This window comes from Panulirus ornatus, chromosome 66, assembly GCF_036320965.1.
Source record: "Panulirus ornatus isolate Po-2019 chromosome 66, ASM3632096v1, whole genome shotgun sequence".
In the NCBI taxonomy this organism is placed as follows: domain Eukaryota; kingdom Metazoa; phylum Arthropoda; class Malacostraca; order Decapoda; family Palinuridae; genus Panulirus; species Panulirus ornatus.
In genome coordinates, this window is record NC_092289.1 from 17,356,314 (window position 1) to 17,382,277 (window position 25,964).

Below are 25,964 nucleotides of genomic sequence, written 5' to 3' on the forward strand. Positions count from 1 at the left end.
CCTTGAAGACTTACATGAGCCATCTTCATTGCCGGAGAACTGAGATCATCAGTCTTGAAATAGGCACTGATAAATCCTACCAAAAGAGGGTGGGGTTTAACTTTTTCTCCAAATGCTGCAGCCACACCTGTAATAAGAATGAAGGCAATTAAAATCTTTCTGTAACTGCAGATTATTGAGTACAAATCCTCATTATCTTGTACCTGTGTCATATATGAAATTTCATATCAAAAAACTGATGAACTACAGAGAGGACACTGGACATCTACTCCTCAGCTGTCTTGCATTCATCTCACAAAAAAGCAAACATCATTATACTTCTCAACCAGGCCAATGGACATAACTAGTATCCTGCAGGATTCCCATAGAAGAGAATGCTGAGGCAGGAAGGTAAGGAGAGATATAAATACATATATATACATATGTATATCTTTCATACCTGTTTACTAAATATTGCATGAGCAAGGCTGAGCCTTCAAGGAGGATGAGCACTCTTCATTTAGCTCCTTTGTCTGTTCCATCTTTTAGAAACTGAAATACAAGAGGGGGATTTCAGTCCCACACTTCCACCCTTCTTAGTTGCCTTCTACAATATGCAAGGAATACAGAGGTAGAAGTCTTTATCCTCCAACCCAAGGCATTTATATACGTCATACATACATACATACATACATACAGGGGGTAGCGATGCCATTTCCTGTGGGGCAGGGTAGCACTGGGAATGGATGAAGGCAAGCAAATATGAATATGCACATGTCTATATGTATATATTTTTGTATGTGTATGTATATGTATGTATATGTATATATATTGATATGTATATGTATGTATATGTGTGTGTATGAGCATATATATATATATTCATTCATTTATATTTATCATACTTTGTTGCTGTCTCCCGCGTTAGCGAGGAGCGCAAGGAAACAGACGAAAGAATGGCCCAACCCACCCACATGCACATGTATATACATACACGTCCACACACGCACATATACATACCTATACATCTCAACGTATACATATATATATATATATATATATATATATATATATATATATATATATATATATATATATTTATATTTTATTTATTATACTTTGTCGCCGTCTCCCGTGTTTGCGAGGTAGCGCAAGGAAACAGACAAAAGAAATGGCCCAGCCCCCCCCCCCCCATAGACATGTATATACATACGTCCACACACGCAAATATACATACCTACACAGCTTTCCATGGTTTACCCCAGACGCTTCACATGCCTTGCTTCAATCCACTGACAGCACGTCAACCCCGGTATACCACATCGCTCCAATTCACTCTATTCCTTGCCCTCCTTTCACCCTCCTGCATGTTCAGGCCCCGATCACACAAAATCTTTTTCACTCCATCTTTCCACCTCCAATTTGGTCTCCCTCTTCTCCTTGTTCCCTCCACCTCTGAGACATATATATATATATATATATATATTTTTTTTTTTTGCTTTGTCGCTGTCTCCCGCGTTTGCGAGGTAGCGCAAGGAAACAGACAAAAGAAATGGCCCAACCCACCCCCATACACATGTATATACATACACGTCCACACACGCAAATATACATACCTACACAGCTTTCCATGGTTTACCCCAGACGCTTCACATGCCCTGATTCAATCCACTGACAGCATGTCAATCCCGGTATACCACATCGATCCAATTCACTTTATTCCTTGCCCTCCTTTCACCCTCCTGCATGTTCAGGCCCCGATCACACAAAATCTTTTTCACTCCATCTTTCCACCTCCAATTTGGTATCCCACTTCTCCTCATTCCCTCCACCTCCGACACATATATCGTCTTGGTCAATCTTTCCTCACTCATTCTCTCCATGTGCCCAAACCATTTCAAAACACCCTCTTCTGCTCTCTCAACCATGCTCTTTTTATTTTCACACATCTCTCTTACCCTTACGTTACTTACTCGATCAAACCACCTCACACCACACATTGTCCTCAAACATCTCATTTCCAGCACATCCACCCTCCTGCGCACAACTCTATCCATAGCCCACGTCTCGCAACCATACAACATTGTTGGAACCACTATTCCTTCAAAAATACCCATTTTTGCTTTCCGAGATAATGTTCTCGACTTCCACACATTCTTCAAGGCTCCCAGGATTTTCGCCCCCTCCCCCACCCTATGATCCACCTCCGCTTCCATGGTTCCATCCGCTGCCAGATCCACTCCCAGATATCTAAAACACTTTACTTCCTCCAGTTTTTCTCCATTCAAACTTACCTCCCAATTGACTTGACTGTCAACCCTACTGTACCTAATAACATTGCTCTTATTCACATTTACTCTTAACTTTCTTCTTTCACACACTTTACCAAACTCAGTCACCAGCTTCTGCAGTTTCTCACATGAATCAGCCACCAGCGCTGTATCATCAGCGAACAACAACTGACTCACTTCCCAAGCTCTCTCATCCACAACAGGCTTCATACTTGCCCCTCTTTCCAAAACTCTTGCATTCACCTCCCTAACAACCCCATCCATAAACAAATTAAACAACCATGGAGACATCACACACCCCTGCCGCAAACCTACATTCACTGAGAACGAATCACTTTCCTCTCTTCCTACACGTACACATGCCTTACAACCTCGATAAAAACTTTTCACTGATTCTAACAACTTGCCTCCCACACCATATATTCTTAATACCTTCCACAGAGCATCTCTATCAACTCTATCATATGCCTTCTCCAGATCCATAAATGCTACATACAAATCCATTTGCTTTTCTAAGTATTTCTCACATACATTCTTCAAAGCAAACACCTGATCCACACATCCTCTACCACTTCTGAAACCACACTGCTCTTTCCCAATCTGATGCTCTGTACATGCCTTCACCCTCTCAATCAATACCCTCCCATATAATTTACCAGGAATACTCAACAAACTTATACCTCTGAAATTTGAGCACTCACTCTTATCCCCTTTGCCTTTGTACAATGGCACTATGCACGCATTCCGCCAATCCTCAGGCACCTTACCATGAGTCATACATACATTAAATAACCTTACCAACCAGTCAATAATACGGTCACCCCCTTTTTTAATAAATTCCACTGCAATACCATCCAAACCTGCTGCCTTGCCGGCTTTCATCTTCCGTAAAGCTTTTACTACCTCTTCTTTGTTTACCAAATCAATATATATATATATATATATCTATATATATATATATATATATATATATATATATATATATATCCCTGGGGATAGGGGAGAAAGAATACTTCCCACGTATTCCCTGCGTGTCGTAGAAGGCGACTAAAAGGGAAGGGAGCGGGGGGCTGGAAATCCTCCCCTCTCATTTTTTTTTAATTTTCCAAAAGAAGGAACAGAGAAGGGGGCCAGGTGAGGATATTCCCTCAAAGGCCCAGTCCTCTGTTCTTAACGCTACCTCGCTATCGCGGGAAATGGCGAATAGTATGAAAAAAAAAAAAAAAAAAAAAAAAAAAATATATATATATATATATATATATATATATATATATATATATATATATATATATATATCCCTGGGGATAGGGGATTAAGAATACTTCCCAAGTATTCCCTGCGTGTTGTAGAAGGCGACTAAAAGGGGAGGGAGCGGGGGGCTGGAAATCCTCCCCTCTCGTTTTTTTTTTTTTTTAATTTTCCAAAAGAAGGAACAGAGGGGGCCAGGTGAGGATATTCCAAAAAAAGGCCCAGTCCTCTGTTCCTAACGCTACCTCGCTAACACGGGAAATGGCGAATAGTTTAAAAAAAAAGAAAAAAAAAAAATATATATATATATATATATATATATATATATATATATATATATATATATATATATATATACATATATATATATATATATACGTACACAGACATATACATAAATACACATGTACATAATTCATACTGTCTGCCTTTATTCATTCCCGTCGCCACCCCGCCACACATGAAATGAAAAATGGATTACGTGTTAATTCATTGGCGCACAAAAAAGAGACTTTTGGATGCTAATGTGCTGAGAGGTACAACTGGTGGGGTGTCTGATCATTATCTTGTGGAGGTGAAGGTGAAGATTTGTAGAGGTTTTCGGAAAAGAAGAGAGAATGTTGGGGTGAAGAGACTGGTGAGAGTAAGTGAGCTTGGGAAGGAGACTTGTGTGAGGAACTACCAAGAGAGACTAAGTAGAGAATGGAAAAAGGTGAGAACAAAGTATGTAAGGGGTGGGGGAGGAATGGGATGTATTTAGGGAAGCAGTGATGGCTTGCACAAAAGATGCTTGTGGCATGAGAAGTGTGGGAGGTGGGCAGATTAGAAAGGGTAGTGAGTGGTGGGATGAAGAAGTAAGCTTATTAGTGAAAGAGAAGAGAGAGGCATTTGGACGATTTTTGCAGGGAAATAATGCAAATGACTGGGAGATGTATAAAAGAGAGGCAGGAGGTCAAGAGAAAGGTGCAAGAGGCAAAAACGACAGCAAATGAGAGTTGGGGTGAGAGAGTATCATTAAATTTTAGGAAGAATAAAAAGATGTTTTGGAAAGAGGTAAATAAAGTGCGTAAGACAAGGGAACAAATGGAAACATCAGTGAAGGGGGCTAATGGGGAGATGATAACAAGTATTGGTGATGTGAGAAGGAGATGAAGTGAGTATTTTGAAGATTTGTTGAATGAGTTTGATAACAGAGTGGCAGATATAGGGTGTTTTGGTCGAGGTGGTGTGAAAAATGAAAGGATTAGGGAGAATGATTTGGTAAACAGAGATGAGGTAGTAAAAGATTTGCAGAAGATGAAAGCCAGCAAGGCAGCAGGTTTGGATGGTATTGCAGTGGAATTCATTATAAAAGGGGTGACTGCACTGTTGACTGTATGTATGACTCATGGTGAGGTGCCTGAGGACTGGCAGAATGCTTGCATAGTGCCATTGTACAAAGGCAAAGGGGATAAGAGTGAGTGCTCAAATTACAGAGGTATAAGTTTGTTGAGTATTCCTGGGAAATTATATGGGAGGGTATTTATTGAGAGGGTGAAGGCATGTACAGAGCATCAGATTGGGGAGGAGCAGTGTGGTTTCAGAAGTGGTAGAGGATGTGTGGATCAGGTGTTTGCTTTGAAGAATGTATGCGAGAAATATTTAGAAAAGCAAATGGATTTGTATGTAGCATTTATGGATCTGGAGAAGGCATATGATAGAGTTGATAAAGATGCTCTGTGGAAGGTATTAAGAATATATGATGTGGGAGGTAAATTGTTTGAAGCAGTGAAAAGTTTTTATCGAGGATGTAAGGCATGTGTACATGTAGGAAGAGAGGAAAGTGATTGGTTCTCAGTGAATGTTGGTATGCCGCAGGGGTGTGTGATGTCTCCATGGTTGTTTAATTTGTTTATGGATGGGGTTGTTAGGGAGGTGAATGCAAGAGTTGTGAATGAGAAAGCTTGGGAAGTGAGTCAGTTGTTCACTGATGATACAGCGCTGGTGGCTGATTCAGGTGAGAAACTGCAGAAGCTGGTGACTGACTTTGGTAAAGTGTGTGAAAGAAGAAAGCTGAGAGTAAATGTGAATAAGAGCAAGGTTGTTAGGTACAGTAGGGTTGAGGGACAAGTCAATTGGAAGGTAAGTTTGAATGGAGAAAAACTGGAGGAAGTGAAGTGTTTTAGATATCTGGGAGTGGATTTATCAGCGGATGGAACCATGGAAACAGAAGTGAATCATAGGGTGGGGGAGGGGGTGAAAGTTCTGGGAGCGTTGATAAATGTGTGTAAGTCAAGAACGTTATCTCGGAAAGCAAAAATGGGTTTGTTTGAAGGAATAGTGATTCCAACAATGTTATATGGTTGCGAGGCGTGGGCTATAGATAGAGATGTGCGCAGGAGGATGGATGTGCTGGAAATGAGATGTTTGAGGACAATATGTGGTGTGAGGTGGTTTGATCGAGTAAGTAATAATAGGGTAAGAGAGATGTGTGGTAATAAAAAGAGTGTGGTTGAGAGAGCAGAAGAGGGTGTTTTGAAATGGTTTTGTCACATGGAGAGAATTAGTGAGGAAAGATTGATAAAGAGGATATATGTGTCAGAGGTGGAGGGAACAAGGAGAAGTGGGAGACCAAATTGGAGGTGGAAAGATTGAGTGAAGGGGATTTTAAAGGATAGGGGCCTGAACATGCTGGAGGGTGAAAGGCATGCAAGGAATAGAGTGAATTGGAATGATGTGGTATACCGGGGTCAACATGCTGTCAATGGACTGAACCAGGGCATGTGAAGCATCTGGAGTAAACCATATATATATTTGCTCTGTCCCTGTCTCCCGCATTAGCAAGGTAGTGCAAGGAAACAGACGAAAGAATGGCCCAACCCACCCACATACACATGTATATACATGCATGTCCACACACGCAAATATACATATCTATACATCTCAACGTATACATACATATACACACACTGACATACATATATACACATGTACACAATTCATACTGTCTGCCTTTATTCATTCCCATCACCACCCATGAAATAACAACCCCCTTCCCCCGCATATGAGTGGATGGCCATTCTTCATCTGTTTCCTGGCGCTACATTATTTTTTCTATTTACTATACTTGATCACTGTTTCCTGTGTCAGCATGGTAGAGCTAAGAAACAGATCTGGATAGGGAGCTGTGGTTTTGGTGCATTACACATGACAGCAAGAGGCTGAATGTGAACGAATGTCCCCTTTTTTATCTGTTTTCCTGGCGTTATCTCACTGAAACTGGGGTTAGCGATGCTGTTTCATGTGGGGCAGGGTGGTGCTGGGGATGGATGAAGGCAAGCAAGTATGAATATGTACATTTGTATATATGTATATGTGTATGTGTATGTATATGTATGTATATGTTGATATGAATATGTGCATGTATGGCTGTTTATGTATATATATGTGTATATGAGTGAATGGGCCATTCTTCATGTTTCTTGGTGCTACCTCACTGATGCAGGAAACAGTGACTAAGTATAATAATAATATAAAATATATATATTCATTTATTATACATAATTGCTGTTTCTCCACAAAATGTGGAGTGCATAAGGTAAGCAACAAACAATATGAAAGCTCAATTCATACATTTGTTTTCACTGTCCACTCCAATAATGGCCGTCATTTTCTTTTAACACTGGTGGCTCCAGTCAAGGACAAAAGTCAAGGCTGGGCCTTAATTGAAATAGAGAGAGGACTATGAACAGGAAAAAGAAGAAACAAGGGAAACTATTTATGAATTTTGGAAAAAGTGAAGTCTTTTATTTTCAAAAGGGCCAGGTCTCAGATATTGGGAAAGAATTGAGAAGGTACAGAGTTCCAAAGCTTCAGGGTATGGGGAAAGAAACAATTATCAAAATGGCCCACCCTTGATATGTTAACGGCCACAGAGTAATCATGTGACACAGCAGCTTCCCAAGTACTGCATGGTCTAGCTAGTGGTTGTGGTACACAAGCAGTCAGTTCTCATGAGAAAAATCAATGTAATACCTACAGAAGAAGGTAACTGAACCAACATGGCAGCATAGGGCAAATGGATCAAGCTTTGAGGGTAGCCTGGGAGTTTATACACTAAACCTCTTTCAACTCAACTCTGTCAAGTAAGGATGTAGAGCTAGAGCCAATTCAGATGTGAGAGTAGTAATCCATAAAAGGACAAATTAATCCTCTGTATAAACAAAGCAACAGTTCAGAAGAAAAGAAAGTTCAACGTCTAGACAAGACTCCTAGTTTCTTAGAAGCAGACTTAGCTATTTCTGTAATGTTGGATTCAGAGTGGATGCTACAGGATCACCAAGTAAGTTCATTGACTCAAGAGGTAGAATTACAGAACCATTAAAGGAGAGACAAGAGTTGTGAGGAGCTCTCGATAAAGAGATGGGTAAAAACTAGGTCCTGGAGGTATTAAACTCAACTAGATCTTGTTTAAACCATTGAGATATCCCATCCAAGTCTGAGTTTATTAATGAAGCTGTGTCAAGACAAGATGCAAATCAAGTGAGAGAAGGAACAGCAGAAATGAAGAATGTGGATGAATGCAGTGTTAAGTCATCAGTGTAATGTACACATTTGGTTATGAGTGGAAGAAATCAAATTGTTAAAAAAAGGAGAAAAAAGTGTATGGGACAGGACAGAGCACCCCTGTTGAACAAGAAAGGTGGGGAGATTGATCCATCAACAACCAAAAAGATAGATCAGATGAAGAGGAAGCTAGATATGGAACAGAGTGAGGGAGGGAAGGCAAAAGAAAGGAACTTTAGAGATAAGACCTTGATAACACACCCTGTCTAAAGCTTTAGATATGTCAAGGGCAACTGCACACGACTCTCCCAAATCTTTATGGGATGATGACCAGACACTAGTAAGTTAGGATAGAATATCACTATTGGATCTCGCCTTAAATGCTCAGAAAAAAGACTGAGACTCGAGGTGTCTATGGATATGGAAGCTGAGAAGGGACTCAATGACTCTAGAAATTGGAGATGTCAAAGCAATAGGACGATAGTTAAAGGGGTCAGAATGGTCACCCTTCTTTGGGGTGAGATGTATCAACTCATGCTTCCAAGAAAAAGGAAAAGTTTTAGTTTTTAAACAGAAATAGAACAGATGAGAAAGCACAGTTGCAAGTTGAGAGGAACATTTTTCAGTATACAGGGATGGATTCCATGGGACCATAAGTTTTGCTTGTGTCCAGAGAGAGAAGAGCTTTTTGAAAAATCCAAAAAGAGAATATGGGGAGGGGCACAGGATTAGTAAAAGGAGAATTTTGGGGTGAAGGATGTCAAAATCATCCAAGGTGGAGTCTGGGGAAAAAAGGGAACCAAAGACAGTTTTGTTTACAGGAGAGACAACTACTGTATCATCAGAACAGAAAAGCAAGGGAAAGGTAGAGCAACAGAAGTTGTTAGAGATGTTCTTAGGTAAAGACCAGACAGAATTATCAGTGGACGACAAGGAGAGGTTATTGCACTTCTTTTGAGTAAATAAATGCTATACCTCACAGATAACGTATTTGCAAAGAATAAGGGCAGCGATAAAAGTTGAATGGGTGTCAGAGGAAGGAGAGATTTTCCAAGCCCGACATCCCTGATACCTTGCCTGAATGGCCTCAGAACAGGAATGGTTGAACCAAGGATTGAGAGAAGAGCTTATCTTGGAGGAAGAGGGGTTAAATGCTTCAATTCCCACAATAATAACCTCTGCTATGTTTTTGGCAGAGACAGAAGCATCACAACATGAGACAGTAATTTACTCAAATTTCATCAAAAAATAAATCACATAAGTCATTCCAGTCAGCTTTGTTGAGGTGCCAGTATGGACACTTAGAAAGGGTTGCTGTAGTGAGTGGTTCTGTGATCAGATGAACAAATTGGCAGTGAGACCGTGTAGTTACAGCAGGATGGACTAGACCAATTAGCAGCAAGATTGCGTAGTTACAGCAGGATGGAACAGAGGTGAAAAACAACCAGAATATTAGGAAAGTGGTCACAGCAGCCAGGAATATGGGTGAGAAGGGAGACAATGTGTTCTACATCACAGAAAAAGGAAAACATGTGGGCTTCAATCCCTCCATGTGAGAGGAGTTCAATCATTCCTTACAGTGAACGTTAAAATCCCTGAAGTAGAGGATCTTAGCTTAAGGGTGAGAGGATGCCAGCCTCATGGCAGGAATTTAGATAGTTGAAAAAAGACACAAATTTGTAGAATTAGGAGAGCAATAAGTGAAACAGAGGAAAAGTGTGGTAACTGGCAGACACACCTTAAGCCACATAACATCAAAATTTGGGGACTCCAGGCATGCAACAGGTGTGATGATGTTGGAATACGCACAAACACCACCTCTGAACTGGAATCATGAGTGGAGATATGGATATGAAAAAGGGACAACTGAAAACATCATCAGACAACTGTCTTAGACAGAAGTAAGATATTAGGAGAGATACAAGACAGATGACTGCTTAAGAGAGGAAAAGTTACTAGAGAGACCACGGATGTTGAAATAGCACACAGAAAAAGAGGAAGGTCCAACAAAGATAGAAAGGTCAGTACTACTGTCTGAGCCCTCCCTCTCATTGGCAATAGTCAGGTGGAAACCCAGAGATTCTTAGCACTGCATAATGTCAGGGACTTGAGGCCACAGGTTTGTTGGACTCAAACAATGATTATGCTTAAAACGTCTGAGTGACAGGTGTTGGCAAAAGTACTTATGTGAAGAAAATAAGTGAGGTCTGAGTAGGTATTTGGTGCTTGCAGGGAGACTATAGCTGGACTAGCCTAGTAGTCCTGCTTTGGTAAGACAGAAGGTAAGACCAGCAATCCTAACATGGAATGTAAGAAGGTTCCTGGCACCACTTTAATGTTTCTCAGTCAGGACAGCAGTGCCACCCTGGGTGACTGCTGTCAACAGCCTACTACCTAAAGGACTGCTCGAAGGGTAGGGGATGGGATATTCCTTGAGGTAGCTGGGGTATTGGGAGGGGCCAATACACTACCACCTGAGTCCTCCCTCTTGCTGGCTGCAGAGTCACACAAGAAAGCGTAGTCAGAGGAGTATACCTTAAATCTGCAGGAGTCATGGGAGGGGCCATTATTCTACTACCTGAGAACTCCCTCTCACTGGCGGCAGAGTCACACATGCACATGATGATGATGATACGTCTCACATCCCAAGGCCAGTTCCATTGCTAAGGGGAAAACGTTTTGCAACATACTGAAATAACAAATGAAGAGATACTTTCAGCGCTGAATGGAATGAATATAAACAAAACGTCAGGACCATAAAAGTTGTGTCCGATGTTCCATTCAAAAAGTCACTTGCTGCAAGAAATGTTCCAGAAGAATGAAAATTTGGCAATGTAACATTGATATTCAATAATAATAAATCACAACCAGACTTTCATCTGTAGTTGGTAAACTTACAGAAACCGTCATTTGGGATAATTTTGTAAGCCATTTAGAGGACAAATACTTGATAAAAGATTCTCAGCATTGTCTTCAATGACATCACTCACGTCTGACAAATATGCTTGATTTCTTTAATGATATCAACATGCATGACACAAGTACAGCAACTGATGTCATTTAACTAGATTTTCATACCTTTGAATCCATCCTTATTCAATGATGGGTATCAAATGTATCACAATGAAAAATTCTGGAGTTACTGGACTCACCTGCATGGGATACTGTCTGTAGCACAGCCTTGGAGATGCAGGAGCTCCTAAAAGGAGATCCTAGAAGAACTTTAAGACCCCTTTCAAGAAGATCCTGGGGTTGTAATTAAATAAATGAATCAGTCCTACAGGCAAAAATACAAACCTTCAAATGTTAAATCATCATGTGTTGGACCAATCCCTCCTGATGTTAGTACAAATGTAAATTCTTTGGAGAACTGTGCAACCTCACTGGCTATGGTTTGAACATCATCAGGGATCACGGAGACCTGAGGATGAATACAAATACATTCATTAGTACCAAATAAATACTATTAAAAACCAGAAGTGAGGTGCAGGCATGGACAACCAAGCCAATTTTTTCTAGTTATCATATAGTCATATAATAGTGATCAGTCATCTACTATTATTCTAAGGGCCACAACATTTTTTGTTCTTGGCCTTATCACATTATCTAGGGACAAGAGTGAAATCTAAATTAAAATTTCATAAAGCAGCATGCAAAATTGGTGTCTAGCTCAAAAGAGAACCATCAATCAAAGAAATAACATCATACTTCTATTCTGTCTAAATACAAAACTGGAGATTCAATATCTTACCCTCTTCACCTTTACACCAAGACCATGGAGCTGTCTTGTTAAGAAGTAAGTGTTTGTATCCTGAGTCTGTCCCTTGAGAATTTCATCACCTACAACTGAAAAATAAAATTCTTGGCTTAAATATGCATTACGAACTTCAAACTCAGTACTATAAAGTACAGTATACTGTTTCAATTAACTTTATTCCTAGAAACACCTGTACTCTTAATCTACGATTTTGAATACTGAAAAGCTAAAATACAGCATGTAACTGTGTCCTCTGAAAGTCATTAGCAATCCGCCAATCGGGGTGAAAACAGACTACAAGTATGAAAATTTCTATTGGATCTGAGAATCATGCTTTAGAGAGACTTGGGAGAAAGGTGCTCTTCCTCCACACCCAAGTTAGGTACTGTGACTAACCAATAAACTTTATTTTCTATTCTGCTTGGGGTAGCCCTTTCACTATAAAAATTGAGCTGAAAATGAATAACATGGCTACATACTGTGGATTATCTATTTATTTATTTTGCTTTGTTGCTGTCTCCCGTGTTAGCGAGGTAGCGCAAGGAACCAGACGAAAGAATGGCCCAACCCACCCACATACACATGTATATACATACTCGCCCACACACGCAAATATACATACCTATACATCTCAACGTATACATATATATACACACACAGACATATACATATATACACATGTACATAATTCATACGGTCTGCCTTTATTCATTCCCATCGCCACCCAGCCACACATGAAATAACAACACCCTCCCCCTCATGAGCATGAGGTAGCGCTAGGAAGACAACAAAGGCCCCATTCGTTCACACTCAGTCTCTAGCTGTCATGTAATAATGCACCGAAACCACAGCTCCCTTTCCACATCCAGGCCCCACACAACTTTCCATGGTTTACCCCAGACACTTCATATGCCCTGGTTCAATCCATTGACAGCAAGTCGACCCCAGGTATACCACATCATTCCAATTCACTCTATTCTTTGCACGCCTTTCACCCTCCTGCATGTTCAGGCCCCGATCACTCAAAATCTTCTTCACTCCATCTTTCCACCTCCAATTTGGTCTCCCACTTCTCCTCGTTCCCTCCACCTCTGACACATATATCCTCTTGGTCAATCTTTCCTCACTCATTCTCTCCATGTGACCAAACCATTTCAAAACACCCTCTTCTGCTCTCCCAACCACACTCTCTTTATTACCACACATCTCTATTACCCTATTATTACTTACTCGATCAAACCACCTCACACCACATATTGTCCTCAAACATCTCATTTCCAGCACATCCACCCTCCTTCGCACAACTCTATCCATAGCCTACACCTTGCAACCATACAACATTGTTGGAACCACTATTCCTTCAAACATACCCATTTTTGCTTTCCGAGATAATGTTCTCGACTTCCACACATTCTTCAACACTCCCAGAATTTTCGCCCCCTCCCCCACCCTATGATTCACTTCCATGGTTCCATCCGCTGCCAAATCCACTCCCAGATATCTAAAACACTTCACTTCCTCCAGTTTTTCTGTGGATTATATCTTAAATAATTCTACTCTTAAATGATACTTTGGAATACACAGATCATACTTTCTCTGAGCCCTTAAATCTTTGAGCCCTTAAATCTTTATCATATGAAAAAACTGATGTCTAACATTTCTATCTTTAGTAACTACCAAAATCTGGCACTGACAAGGATGCTGATACCTACTAGAATGGTGCTTCATATCTGCATAATCTGCCATCCTATTGTCTGGACATTGCCCTTACATGTGCACATTACAAAACTTCAAGGACTGATGTTTGAAATGATAAGTGTAGCTAACTGCACAAAGCAAGGGACACAACAAAAACTGTTCAAAAAGGCGTAGAAGCACTGTACAAACTCAGATACAGCCAATCCAATCCCTTCACCAAGAACAATCCCACTAATTCCTACAACAGATGAAATGCAAGACCTGCCTCCTGCTTTTCCCGTGGCACCAAATTCAGAACAGCAAGACGACATTCATTTTTCTCAATAGGGACAGATGCCATCCCCAGCACTTCAGCTTACGTTACATCATGGAATTTAGTACCAGAAACAAATTACAATTCTTATAAGAACAGTATGTAACTACAGCTGAGCAAAAAAAGAATGTCCCTTGCCAACTTCAGAGGCAACACTCCTGGCAGAACCCACTTTTGGCAAGGTACAGGGCCTATGGAAAATGGGGGACTATAGGGGAGTGCCTTTTGAGAGACATAATGCAAGTCCCACAATGAATACTTCATGGTTAAAAAATAAGCATGTCACATGCTTATCTTATAAAAATGCCGAGAAATGATGTAAAAATCTGAATAGTAGTGATATGAGGCCTGTGTCACCTGTGATGCTGTGCCCTCCCTAAAAAAAAGGCAGCCAGCTTATATACCACAAAGAAAGGGTACTTGAAACACTAGCCCTAATAGCCCTGCCTGGTTATGATACTTCTTCATCTTCTCCCTAACAAACCTATAACTTAAAATTCTGTGGTGCCTCTAAACTGAATCTTTGACTAAATCTTTACCCTTTTTTAGGCTCTAGGGTCAGACTTATGCTAGTGGGAGAGGTAAGGAGAGGGTGTGGGTAGATCACGAGCTCGCCATGATGCAATACCACAGCCATGTTAAAAGGTCACACAGCCCAAGACCTTCCCATAAAACGAACCCATACACCCAAAGACCTTCCCATAAAACGAACCCATACATCACATTTTCTTTCATCATGCAGTTCACAATAGGTAGCTACCAAGACCACCATACCACTAGGAAATTAGCTCACCGATAATTCCAGCTGTGGGGATCTGTAAGGCAGCGTTTTCCCCCACTTCTTTCGTCACATCACTGGCCATGACGGGATGGGCTAACTTGGATAACCTCCTCAGGGGTAGGAAGAAGAAGAAGACTCTTCCTCCTCCTTCTCTTCCTCCTCGTCCTACTAATTTGTACAAGGGTGAGGTTAGCTCGCCCCGGGACGATCCTAAGACCCTGGAGACGAGGCGGGAGGCCACTAGGCTCGACCCTGGGCCCAACCCTCGAGTTATGAGCCCCATAATAGCACCACCACCAACCCCCTTAAACCCAACTTGAGACAGGTTGCTCTTTTCCGGCTTTTATCTATCTCCATTGCCATTGTCTGTGTCTGTCTGTCTAACAGCCAGGTGAAGTGTGGGGTATGAATTGCGTCGGTTTTTACTCATTGGAGGAGAGAGAGAGAAGGACGGATCCATCATTATATATTAGACGATTAGTTAAAATATAAGGGGGTGTGTGTGTATGTGTGTGTGTATTTGTTCCCCCGTTAAGTAGTATCAAAACATTACCAGCTTTGGGGGCCATGACTCTCACTCCCATTATGAACATTTGAGAATCTTATCAGCTCTTGTGAAACTCAATCGACCTTCTGCCATGGGGAATATATAAGAAAAAAAAACAGTCATGGAACACTATGTAATCATCCTCTTAATAAAGTCTGAATCTTAGTTCAAGACGGCTTTGTATCACATACATAGGATGGAAAATATATGGGAATTACCGAACTCCTCTGAAATATACCACATTGAGCAACCATCCCAGTACAAGTGGAGAGAAAAAGCGAATATAAAAAAAAAAACCAAGTTTCACAGTCTAATAACTTGCCCCCTTCAACATTCTTTTTTTTAATTGTCTATGTAGTGCATCTACTTAGAGAAAGCACTGATAAATCCACTGTGATACACTATGGTGTTTCCATCCTCATCTCACTGCTTAGGAAGATCATACATTTATTCCTATTGCTCAAGAGAGGGTGGGACACCTCATGTTATCACTAACACGACCTTGATTGGTGGTGAAGGGGATGTAAAAAAAAAATGAGAGGGACTGACACCGTAATAAAATATATATATACCTCCATATGGGAGACTGGAGAGTAAACGAGACACAATTCTCTCCAGAAGCAACTGAAGCAATCAATATTGCCTTACCCCCAAGCAGGGTTCACTCAGTGGTGGCACTAAGAAAAAAAAAAAAAATGGAGGGAGGAGGGAGGAACAGGAGGACCACCACCAAGACTTATGAAGTCAACCTATTCATATATTAACGTTTTGACCCCAACCATGCCACCTTTGTTGCTCAATGACCCAAAGTTCTTTCACCTAAAACACGAGTTTGCACTTCAAAATGGCGAGATGGCTATCTCTTCCACGACAGGCAATGGTGGAGGGGGTTATTGGGAAGCGGGAAAGACGAAAATGACAGGTGATTATTCAACAGCTCTGCTGGAAAAGGTGCCATAATGGTCCATACTCGTGTGACTTAGTGTCCACACAGAAGACATGGGAAGCTGTACAGACATTCCAAGGTCATAATGGGGGTTTTTGGGTCACACGAAGGCGGCCTACGAAAATACAGGTTATATAATGTATCAGGGTCTGGTGTAAGGACTTAAGTGTTCTCTTTTCGAAATCTTACAAATGAGGAAGAATAAGTTCTAGACCAGAATGTGTGACAGGAATAAAATTCAACACAGGGGGAGGAGTTAGGGTAATCCATAGGCTTTGATCTAAGCTAACTCACATATACCTAAGGTTACAGGTACTCTAAGTTCAACTATGTGGATTTAATACAATACAAAATGTTGTGGAAAAGAATCAAAATGGACTTCATAAATAGTACATCGGGTCGTTGTCGTAACACGAAGCGAAGGTAACCCAATCTCTCTCTCTCTCTCTCTCTCTCTCTCTCTCTCTCTCTCTCTCTCTCTCTCTCTTCTAGAGTAGCAACAAGGGATGCAAAAAAAAAAAAAAAAGGGACATCTGACCTCTTACAGCTGCACCACAGTACACAGACAATAACTCAGATCTGCAGCAGCTGCAGCAACAACAAAGGAAGCAGACACAGACTTACAGCAGCAATACAGGATGCAGACCCAACCTTTGACCCCATTGCAGCTGGACTACGACAGGTTAACAAGGCCTCCATCCAACCACGTGCACAACCACCACTAGGGTAAACAAAAAACAAAACAAGAAATCTTATGCCTTGCATCTGCACTGTAAACAATACCTCTGCTCTGCAACAGCAACAACAAATGCAACACACACACACACACACACAGCCTTAAACCTGCAGCCAATGCCTCATCTCCTCCTTCAACAGCACCAAGGGACGCAGATATTGCCTTTTACCTCCTGCAGCAGCATCATGGTATACAAAGTAGAAAAACAAACTGCTTCTGACATCCCATAGCAGTAATATGGTGTACAAATACGACATATAACCTGCACCAGCACCAAAGGTTCCAAACACTGTCTCTGACCTCGTGCACCAACTCTGTTCCTTCTTTCTTTCTTTCTACACCTGCATATTATGAGTCACGGTGATATAATTATTAGTTACCTTTCCTTAGCCTTCACTCTGCCTTCAAGTCCATTAAAAATAAGGAAAACACCTCCATAATATACTCAAAATGTTATGGTTCCTGTGAAGTGATCCGAATCCTTCGAGGAAAATTTGTTTCAAAATCTCAGTAGCATCAACTGATGTCAACAAAGCAAATTATATGTTAGTTGATTTGTTCAGAAAAAATATAAAAACATTTCAATACGCATATTTAACGTAAATATACGAAATACAGTTCAAATTATGGCTTAAAGGCAGATTACAGTTAGATAGACTAAAGCAGGTTATGACAGATGGGGTGCATGACACTCCTTTATACACAGCTTAATAACTGCTTCTAAAATACTAATAATCATGAGATAATCATATCCTTTTAATTAGGCGATTCTGCTGCATTATAAAAAATGAAAACTCATTTCCCGAGTCAAGTTCTTTGAACAGAGTCCATTATCCACATCTAAATCCATCAAACGTGATCCGAAAAACCTTCCATTGTTACAGATGCTTAAAGATAACTGTAGTTATAATAAAAAAGTATATATTTAGCATTGAATATATGGTTCTCCCTTAGACTAACCAAAATATTAATACCCACGTAACTCCTCCACCATAAGTTTACTTATCCGAATCTCTTTTGACTTTTCCATCAGAAATAGCCATTGACAGGGTCAAGAAGTCCTCCCGATAATAAGGTATAAGAGAATGAACCCGCTTTTTTTTTTTTTTAAGGCTATTGGTTTATTTTTAATGATGTCTGCCAACTATATGTCGAAATGAGGGTAGATATTTGTATTGGGGAGAGATGTCACCTCCCTCCCACCTTTGCCATGGGGTTTTCCTTGGTCGAGGTCGAGAAGTTAGTTATAAGTTTAAAGAATAAAATCTTCGTTGGCATCACTTGCATTATATGCTTAGAAAGGCCATGTATGTCCAATAATTTAATGGTAAAATTAATATTTTTGTACATGCAATAGATAAAAGTGACCAAAGATACTTGTACCAACAGAGTAATTTGATATATAGTTATTTTTTTACTTTTATATAAAATTCTACACTAAATTGCTACTTTCACAGTTTGATTTCCTTTTCATTTTTATGAACAGGTTTAGCATCCATGGATTAAACCTTACCTCATACTTAGATAGAACTTTGATCATGTCAAATTATTATCTCTGGATACAAAGTTGTATCCAGTAAATTAATAAATTCATTAAGATTCTGGACGCTGTCTGAATAATTAGAGTGGCATTATAGGGAAAGGTGGTGTAAAAATATGATTTCCTAAGGAGACAAGTTGTCACAGCCATAGTATGACAGCTGCCATTCTCTTACTTCATGTTCTTACTATTTATCGTCATTAAATTCAAGTAGCAGACTGCATGGTCTCTATTGCCCGTAGAAACTTCCCTTTGAGGGAGCCTTTTATTTCTTATGGACCAATTTTCTCTTTAATATCATTTACCAATGCACAGAAACTGATTTTGGATATTTAGTGATTTTGTTGTGGATGGACGGAGTGATATTTAGAGTGTAGTTTGGAGTATATTTTTTACGGAGTGTACTTTGGAACATTATATTTCATTTTGAGATATTAAACAAGGTGATCATGATGAGGGTTTTGAATACTAGGGAAAATGTGGAATGAATGGTAAAAAAAAAAGGTGAAATACTTGCAAAAGTAGACAAAACCTACGAAAGCCTCACCCAACCTTACTTAGCTTCAGATATATAATAGAAATATACTAACATAATATATAATAATAAGATATGGTACAAGGGACCATGAAATGGCTGCTGGTGGGGAGAATGGACGGTGGCACAAATGGTAGCTTGATCTGTGTGTTGACCTTTGTCAGCAGTTGGTGCAGTGCTTGGTCATGAAATTCTGGTATGTTTTGACGAGAATATTGAAGACTAAGACAAATCTCATTTGCAAAGGAGATTAGGTAAGGATTTCCTAACGTCTGTGAATTCTTTACGGGTGTGTCACGTCTGTTTATGTTAACCACACATTTTCCCTGATAATCATTGCCGTGATCAGTATCACCTTCAGTCACTGAACATAATATGGGAAATTTATCAGTTTACCCATACATCAAAACTAGTTTTGGGTAGAGTGAATTTCCTCTACACTGCTAGAACAGCATTCACAAAATATAAAAAGAGTTGTAGAGTTAGTCAGGGCATTTATACTTTCTCCTGTGGTATTAGATAAGGTGACAGTGGTAAGGGTTAACAGTATCAGGGAAAGTGTGGAGTTACGGTCGAGATTTATCTAAATGTTCAGCATTCTGATTGAAATATAGTAGTCACACTTATGACTGAGCATTGCCGTCAAAGCTGACATATGTCAGCAAGCAGAAAACAGAAGTGGCTATTTGTGTCGCCATCCAACCTTCTACAAGCAGCCATTGCAAGTGATCCCTGGTAGTATACCAATCTAATGTTGGTATATATCTGATACATACATCTCAGTTACTAAGGGAGGTTCAGTGAGGTTTTCATAGATTCTGTTGAATCTAAACTTATCTACTTTTATATTACTTAATACCACTTTTCTTCTGATATACCAAACACTCACTGCTATTCAATATTAAAGAATTAAATGTATAATGCTTCATATTTTGCTCCACAGCTGCTGTAAATATGACACGAGCATTGCAGAACAAAATCACTCAGTATCTGAAGCTAGTTTTATTGCATGACTGAATTGGTAAATCACCTACAGTGCAGTGCTTCAAATAACACTGTAACTCATCTCTGTAAACACATCGTAGATAGATTTCCTCACAAGCAATCTTCCATAATAATAGGACTTCGTTATTTCCACATACCTGTACAAGAGAGACTTAAGACACCTGTGAATTATTGTTTTTAGTTTGTAGGAGGCCTGTACACTTTATCAGCTTTTTTACTTGTCCTTTAGCTTTTTGATACTACACCTATATCTTATTGTGTATCTTTTCAATATTTATGATATTCTATTACTGTGTATTGTTTTAGGATGGAGTGAAAAAGATTTTGAGCGATCGGGGCCTGAACATACAGGAGGGTGAAAGGCGTGCAAGGAATAGAGTGAATTGTAATGATGTGGTATACTGGGGTGGATGTGCTGTCAGTAGATTGAACCAGGGCATGTGAAGTATCTAGGATAAACCATGGAAAGTTTTGTGGGGCCTGGATATGGGAAGGGAGCTGTGGTTTCGGTGCATTACACATGACAGCTAGAGACTTGAGTGTGAACAAAAGTGGCCTTTGTTGTCTTTTCCTAGCGCTACCTCACGCACACGTAGGGGTTAGGGGTGCTATTTCATGTGTGGTGGGTTGGCGACAGGAATGGATGAAGGCAGCATGTATGAATATGTACATGTGTGTGTATGTCTGTGTATGTATATGTATGTATACATTGAAAAGTACAAGTATGTATATGTGCATATGTGGGTGTTTATGTATATACATGTGTATGTGGATGGGTTGGGCCATTCTTGTGCTACCTCGCTAATGCAGGAAACAGCGACAGTGTATAATATAGATAAATAAAGATTATATATATATATATATATAGAGTAAAGAGAACTTGGTGAGTGGGTGGGGAGTAGGAGATATTTGGGGAAGCATTACTTATATGTGTGAGAGAAGTGTTTGGCATGCAGATGGGATGTGGGCATGCAAGAAAGGTTAATGAACAGTGGGTTGAGGAACTTCAGAGATGTATGAGAATTACCTGCAGGTAAGGAGTGTGAATGATAGGGAAGTATACAAGAGGAAGCAGCAGAAAGTCAAGAAGAAGGTGTAGGGGCGTAAAAAAAAAAGGGGGGGAGGGGATAATGAAAGTTAGCATAAAAGAGTATCAGCAAACTTCAGGGAGGATGAAATAATGTTCAAGAAGGAGGTGAACATTGAGAGCAGAAAAAGATAACAAATGAAAGCATCAGTGATAGGAGCAGTTGGGTAAATCCTGTATAAGATGAACTGTGACAAAGCAGCCGTAGTGGATGGGATTACAATTGAATTTCTCTAGTAAGGGGGTGGCAATGTTGTTGAATATTTAGATAGGATTTTTAGTGTAAGTATGGATTAAGGTAAGATGCCTGAAGATTAGTGGAATGCCTGTATAGTGCTGCTGGAAAAGACAAAGGGAACAAAAGTGGATGTTTTGATTACAGTTGTGTAAGGTTTTGAGTGGTGAATGAGACGGTGGTGGTGTGCACAGAACATCATACAGGGAGAAACACTGTGGCTTCAAAAGTGCTAGAGGATATGCAGATCAGATGTTTTCCCAGAGGATGAGTGTGAGAAACAATTAGAAAAAGAGAAGGGCTCGTATGTGGCATTTATAGGTCTGGAGATGGAATGTGAAATAGCGGACATAATCTTTGTGGGACATTTTATGAATAAATGGTGTAGGAGAAAAGCTACTAGAAGGGGTGAGGACTTTTTGTTAAGAGAAAGGGGCATGTGTGCAAGTAGAAGGGTAAGTGGTTCAAGATTAAGATGGGTCTGCAACAAGATGTTTTATGTCACCATGGCTATTGAACCTCACAGATGAGATATTAGGGAGGTTTGCAAATAAATCTGCAAATCACATGAAACAGATTACTCAAAATAATCTCTGGCAGCTTTGTAATAAAAGATGCTCAGCACCTTCAGAATGAGACAAATATCCTTCCACCTCAACATGCTTAGCATTCAACTGTTTGTAATGGCACATGACCCTTCCCAACCAAACCACTCCCAGTTCCTTAAGCTCTCATGGTTCCATCTTTTGCCATGTCTACTCCCAGGTATCTAAATGACTCCATTTTCTACAGGTTATCTCTTCAAACTCACTCTCACTGACCTCTCTTTACCCTGCTTAACTTAATACACTAACTTTTATTAATAACAAATCTCACACTATTAACATTAAATCTCACCTCTCTCTCCTTTCAGACAATCTCCCACCTCATAACAAATCTACCACCAGAGCCATGTCACCAGTAAACAGCAACTGATTCACCTCTCGTCCCCTCCCCACAAGACTGCAGACCTCCCTATCTCTCTAACACCCTTGCATTTACCTCCCTAACCACCCAAGCCAAATACAGATTAAACAACCATAGTGATATAACACATCCCTGCCATAGTCCAACCACCACTTGAAAACTCTCTCTCTCTCTCACTCTCTCCTTTCTTACTCTCTTGATAAAAACTCCTCACTGCATCAAGTAACTTTTCTCCCATACCATATCTTCGAAACACCTTCCACAAAGCATCACCATCAACTCTAATCACACATTGATAAGGATTTTTTTTTTCAGAGCTGCGGAAGATACAGGATTCTTAAGAAATATCACAGGACCACATAGTGAACATCTGAAACTTACTGAGTATAAGGCCAATACATAAAACCAAATGGAATATTGGCTTTTTAAAAGGTACAAAAATTAATCAACCTAGCCCAATGGCTCATGACACTCATCAAGGGATGATTGCAAGGGATGAATATATTTTGCCACATGGCATGTTAAATAATGCAGTTGGACATGGAACAGTGGAGTCTGAATCAGCCACAGCCACCAATAATATGATGACTGTTACAAGTGTACCTCAGAAGAGACCCTCTTCGTCAACTACAGAGATCAGGGATGTCAAGAAACCGAGATCCAAATCTCTTCAGTTTATATGCAGCATTCCAGATTGTTGGGAGAAATTCAACAGTAGGGAATATCTTGATACACACATGAAATTACACCTAGGAGTCAAGCCATTTATCTGTGATGTTTGTGGTAAGGTTTGCCAAACAGAGAGTAAGCTCAGAGCTCATGAAGCTTCTCATGCTAGTGATGGAGTAAAGCCTAAATGTGACATCTGTGAGCGGAGCTTTTCAAGTCGAAGTGCTATAAACAAACATAAGAAAATGCTGCACAAACCTAAGCCCCATGTTTGTCCACACTGCAGCTCAGGTTTTGAAGAACGCAAGTATATGGTCATTCATGCTAAAAGAGCTCATAATGCAGATCTACCGATTGAAGTGAAAGAGTCACAGTCTCACACATCTGTCAATTTTGAGGTGAATTCTAATGTAGGTAACTGCAAAGGAAGTTTTTCTACACCAGCTGGTGGAAATCCTCCCCCAATTCCTACCATTCCAAACAACTCTCATGATCCACAGAAAGAGCATTCTCAACCTACTCAGGTAGGTTCATCTGTGATGCAAAAGAAGACAGATATTCCTACTGCACTTTCCATATGTGTTCCTATTAATTGTGAGTTTTGCACATCAACCTTTCCATCTGTAGCCTACTTGGAGCAACATATGGCAGTTCATTTAGGGGAGAAGACTTTTACTTGTCACAGCTGTGGGATCTGTTTCCTTAGTCGCCATGACCTAAGTAATCACATGAAGTTGCACACCTCAGAAACAGACAGCACGAACTTTGTAACTACAGGCTTCAGTAATGGGAGTTTCAATCAATTTGTTCCACTTCCTATGCAACCTGGGCCTACTAGAGGTCCACAGATGTTTGATAAGTATATTTGTGTTGTGTGTAATGAACAGTTCTTAAACCTTGGTAGCCTTAAACGTCATCAAGCTAAAGGGCACAACACAGCTGTGTTGAGCATCTGATGTTATACCATCATCAATGCAGTTTGGTTTGATACTGTCATTGGTAATGATACATTCATATATTCATGATAACTGATTTATGATAATGAATCAGCATTTTCTCATGTGGGTACAGCTGTGCAATTCTATTAAATATTATTTCTATCCAGGATTTTTATGTGAGCATGTGCATATTTGTCTATAAATATCTTTTTTCCTTATGTATGTATGTACATATGTATGAATTTACAGATTTATATTCTATTATTATTACACTACCCCAGGACCCCATTTATGGGAATCCTGTAGCTTCAAGCTGGACTCCATTCAGGAGAAAAGAAATGATGGACTCCTTTTGAACAAGAGGGTCTTGAAAAGACCATACTCCTTTCAATCCCCTGATGATTAAGCAGTCACGCTGAAATTAACTTCTTGCTCATAGTGCAACTTAACCACAAGCTGGTGAAATCCATTCATTTATTAATATCTGCTCCAGGAACCCTTTCTCTGGAATAGTCTTGGTGTTACCCAGTCCCTTGTTCCAGTCCTGCAATCTAAGGCTACACTACTTCCAGCATCAGAGAAATGTGGACTCCTTTAGAATGAGAAGTTCTTTGATGAGACTGTATTCCCAATGGTACAGCCTAGCCAAAACGACTTTTCACGTGCAGCATAACCTCATGTAGGCAGAGTCTAGTAACATCACTTATGCCCGAGAGCACAAACAGGCGCCAGATTTAGACAATAAAAAGAATCCCTCAACATCTACAAACATTTCATCTGCTCCACCCTCTAAAAATTAAACAACAAAGCTGCAAACCAAACAAAATAGTGCACTCTGAACAATCACTGGCTGCCTAGCAACCACAAATACACAGCACCCTCACAACGAAACAAAGATCCTCTAATGCAGTCCCAACTTAACATGCCTGGTACTTAATTCTATGCAATAGCACCTGACCCCTCCCACCCAAACCAATTTAAAACTCCTCCATCCCCAAAGTAGTAATGAAAAGCTTACCCCTGCCTCACACTTCAGTAACCTCTACTCACAGATCCTCCTCCCCTTCAAACAGAACACAAACAAAACAAACATAACAAATTCATCTGATAAGTGTTTATCAACCAATCTTCCAACACAATCTTAACTTCTGACCCACCAGACATACACCCATCAGAAACCACACTCCCCATACAAACTTGAGTCTCACTCTCCTATCTATGCTCTGGATATCAGTCACTACTACAACACTATAAACAACATTTCAACATATCCCAAAGTCCTTTATGCTCATGATAAACTACCATAAAAAGCAAACTGAGCACTTAACTACTCAACTGGCCTACACTCTTTTCACAAGCCTTCATGGTGTAGTGGTTGGCATTACTTATCATGAGCCACTAAAGGCCTACATGGGTTCAAATACTTGGTGCGGCAGTCAGCCCACAGCCACTCCCAGATGTTCATCCTCCCCTTGGGACTGGTCAATAATTAGTGTGTGTGTGCACAGGAGTAAAGGCATGGTACATATATACAAGGTTAAAAGACTGGGCAACAAGCATGTAAAACTCTTTCCCCATAACACACAAATGGTAACCACAGAAGCCTACACATGACTACACTTTATGACCTATTGGTCCCAACCAGTGGATGTGGCCAGCTTCATGATTGATGCAGGAGCCTCGCAAAGATAAAATAGACTCCTGGGTCAGGAAGTAAGTATATAAAAACTTGAGTGTATCTTTGAATGCCTGCCAACCTGTTTTGTTTATATAAGTGTGTTCATTCATAAAATATCACAAAGTAGTTTGATGTGCTCATTGTATATACCATTTGAATTGTTATATTAAACATTCCCAATCCTATGAATCCTGATAATCTGAAAAAGATGTTTTATATAAATTGGTATTTTACAGCCTCTTAAATGTTGTATTATTTTGCACCTTGAATACGATATTAGTATATAAAATTCCAGATGTTATTAGCAATGTTAATACAATGCTTTTATACAATTTTTGATATCCTCTCAAAATCCAGTGTTTGATTTGTGTAAAGTGTGACAGATGAGATTTCACTGGTATGCAGTAACCAGTTTTTGTGTTTGAATCAGAGTACATATGTAGATTTTTGACATGCATCTTGATACTCTA

General features: G+C 40.0%; 2 protein-coding genes across 2 annotated transcripts in view; one reads left to right on the plus strand and one right to left on the minus strand.

Annotated features, from left to right (window-relative positions):
• The window catches only part of LOC139746689 (FAD synthase-like), a 53,906-nt gene extending 38,756 nt beyond the window's left edge, over positions 1–15,150 (minus strand). Inside the window, exons 1-4 of the mRNA XM_071658131.1 lie at positions 14,625–15,150; positions 11,815–11,909; positions 11,361–11,484; positions 15–127 (exon numbers count right to left, since the gene is read on the minus strand). Of these exons, the coding sequence (XP_071514232.1) occupies positions 15–127; positions 11,361–11,484; positions 11,815–11,909; positions 14,625–14,895 (603 nt within the window). The 5' untranslated portion in view covers positions 14,896–15,150. The remainder of the gene's footprint in view (positions 1–14; positions 128–11,360; positions 11,485–11,814; positions 11,910–14,624) is intronic.
• A 2,676-nt stretch (positions 15,151–17,826) lies between these two features.
• On the plus strand, positions 17,827–25,761 carry LOC139746723 (zinc finger protein 711-like). Its single transcript, XM_071658207.1, has 2 exons — positions 17,827–17,916; positions 22,525–25,761. The coding sequence occupies exon 2, from the start codon at positions 22,668–22,670 to the stop codon at positions 23,832–23,834; it is 1,167 nt and encodes a 388-aa protein (XP_071514308.1). The 5' UTR covers positions 17,827–17,916; positions 22,525–22,667; the 3' UTR covers positions 23,835–25,761.
• The last annotated feature ends 203 nt before the right edge of the window (positions 25,762–25,964 follow it).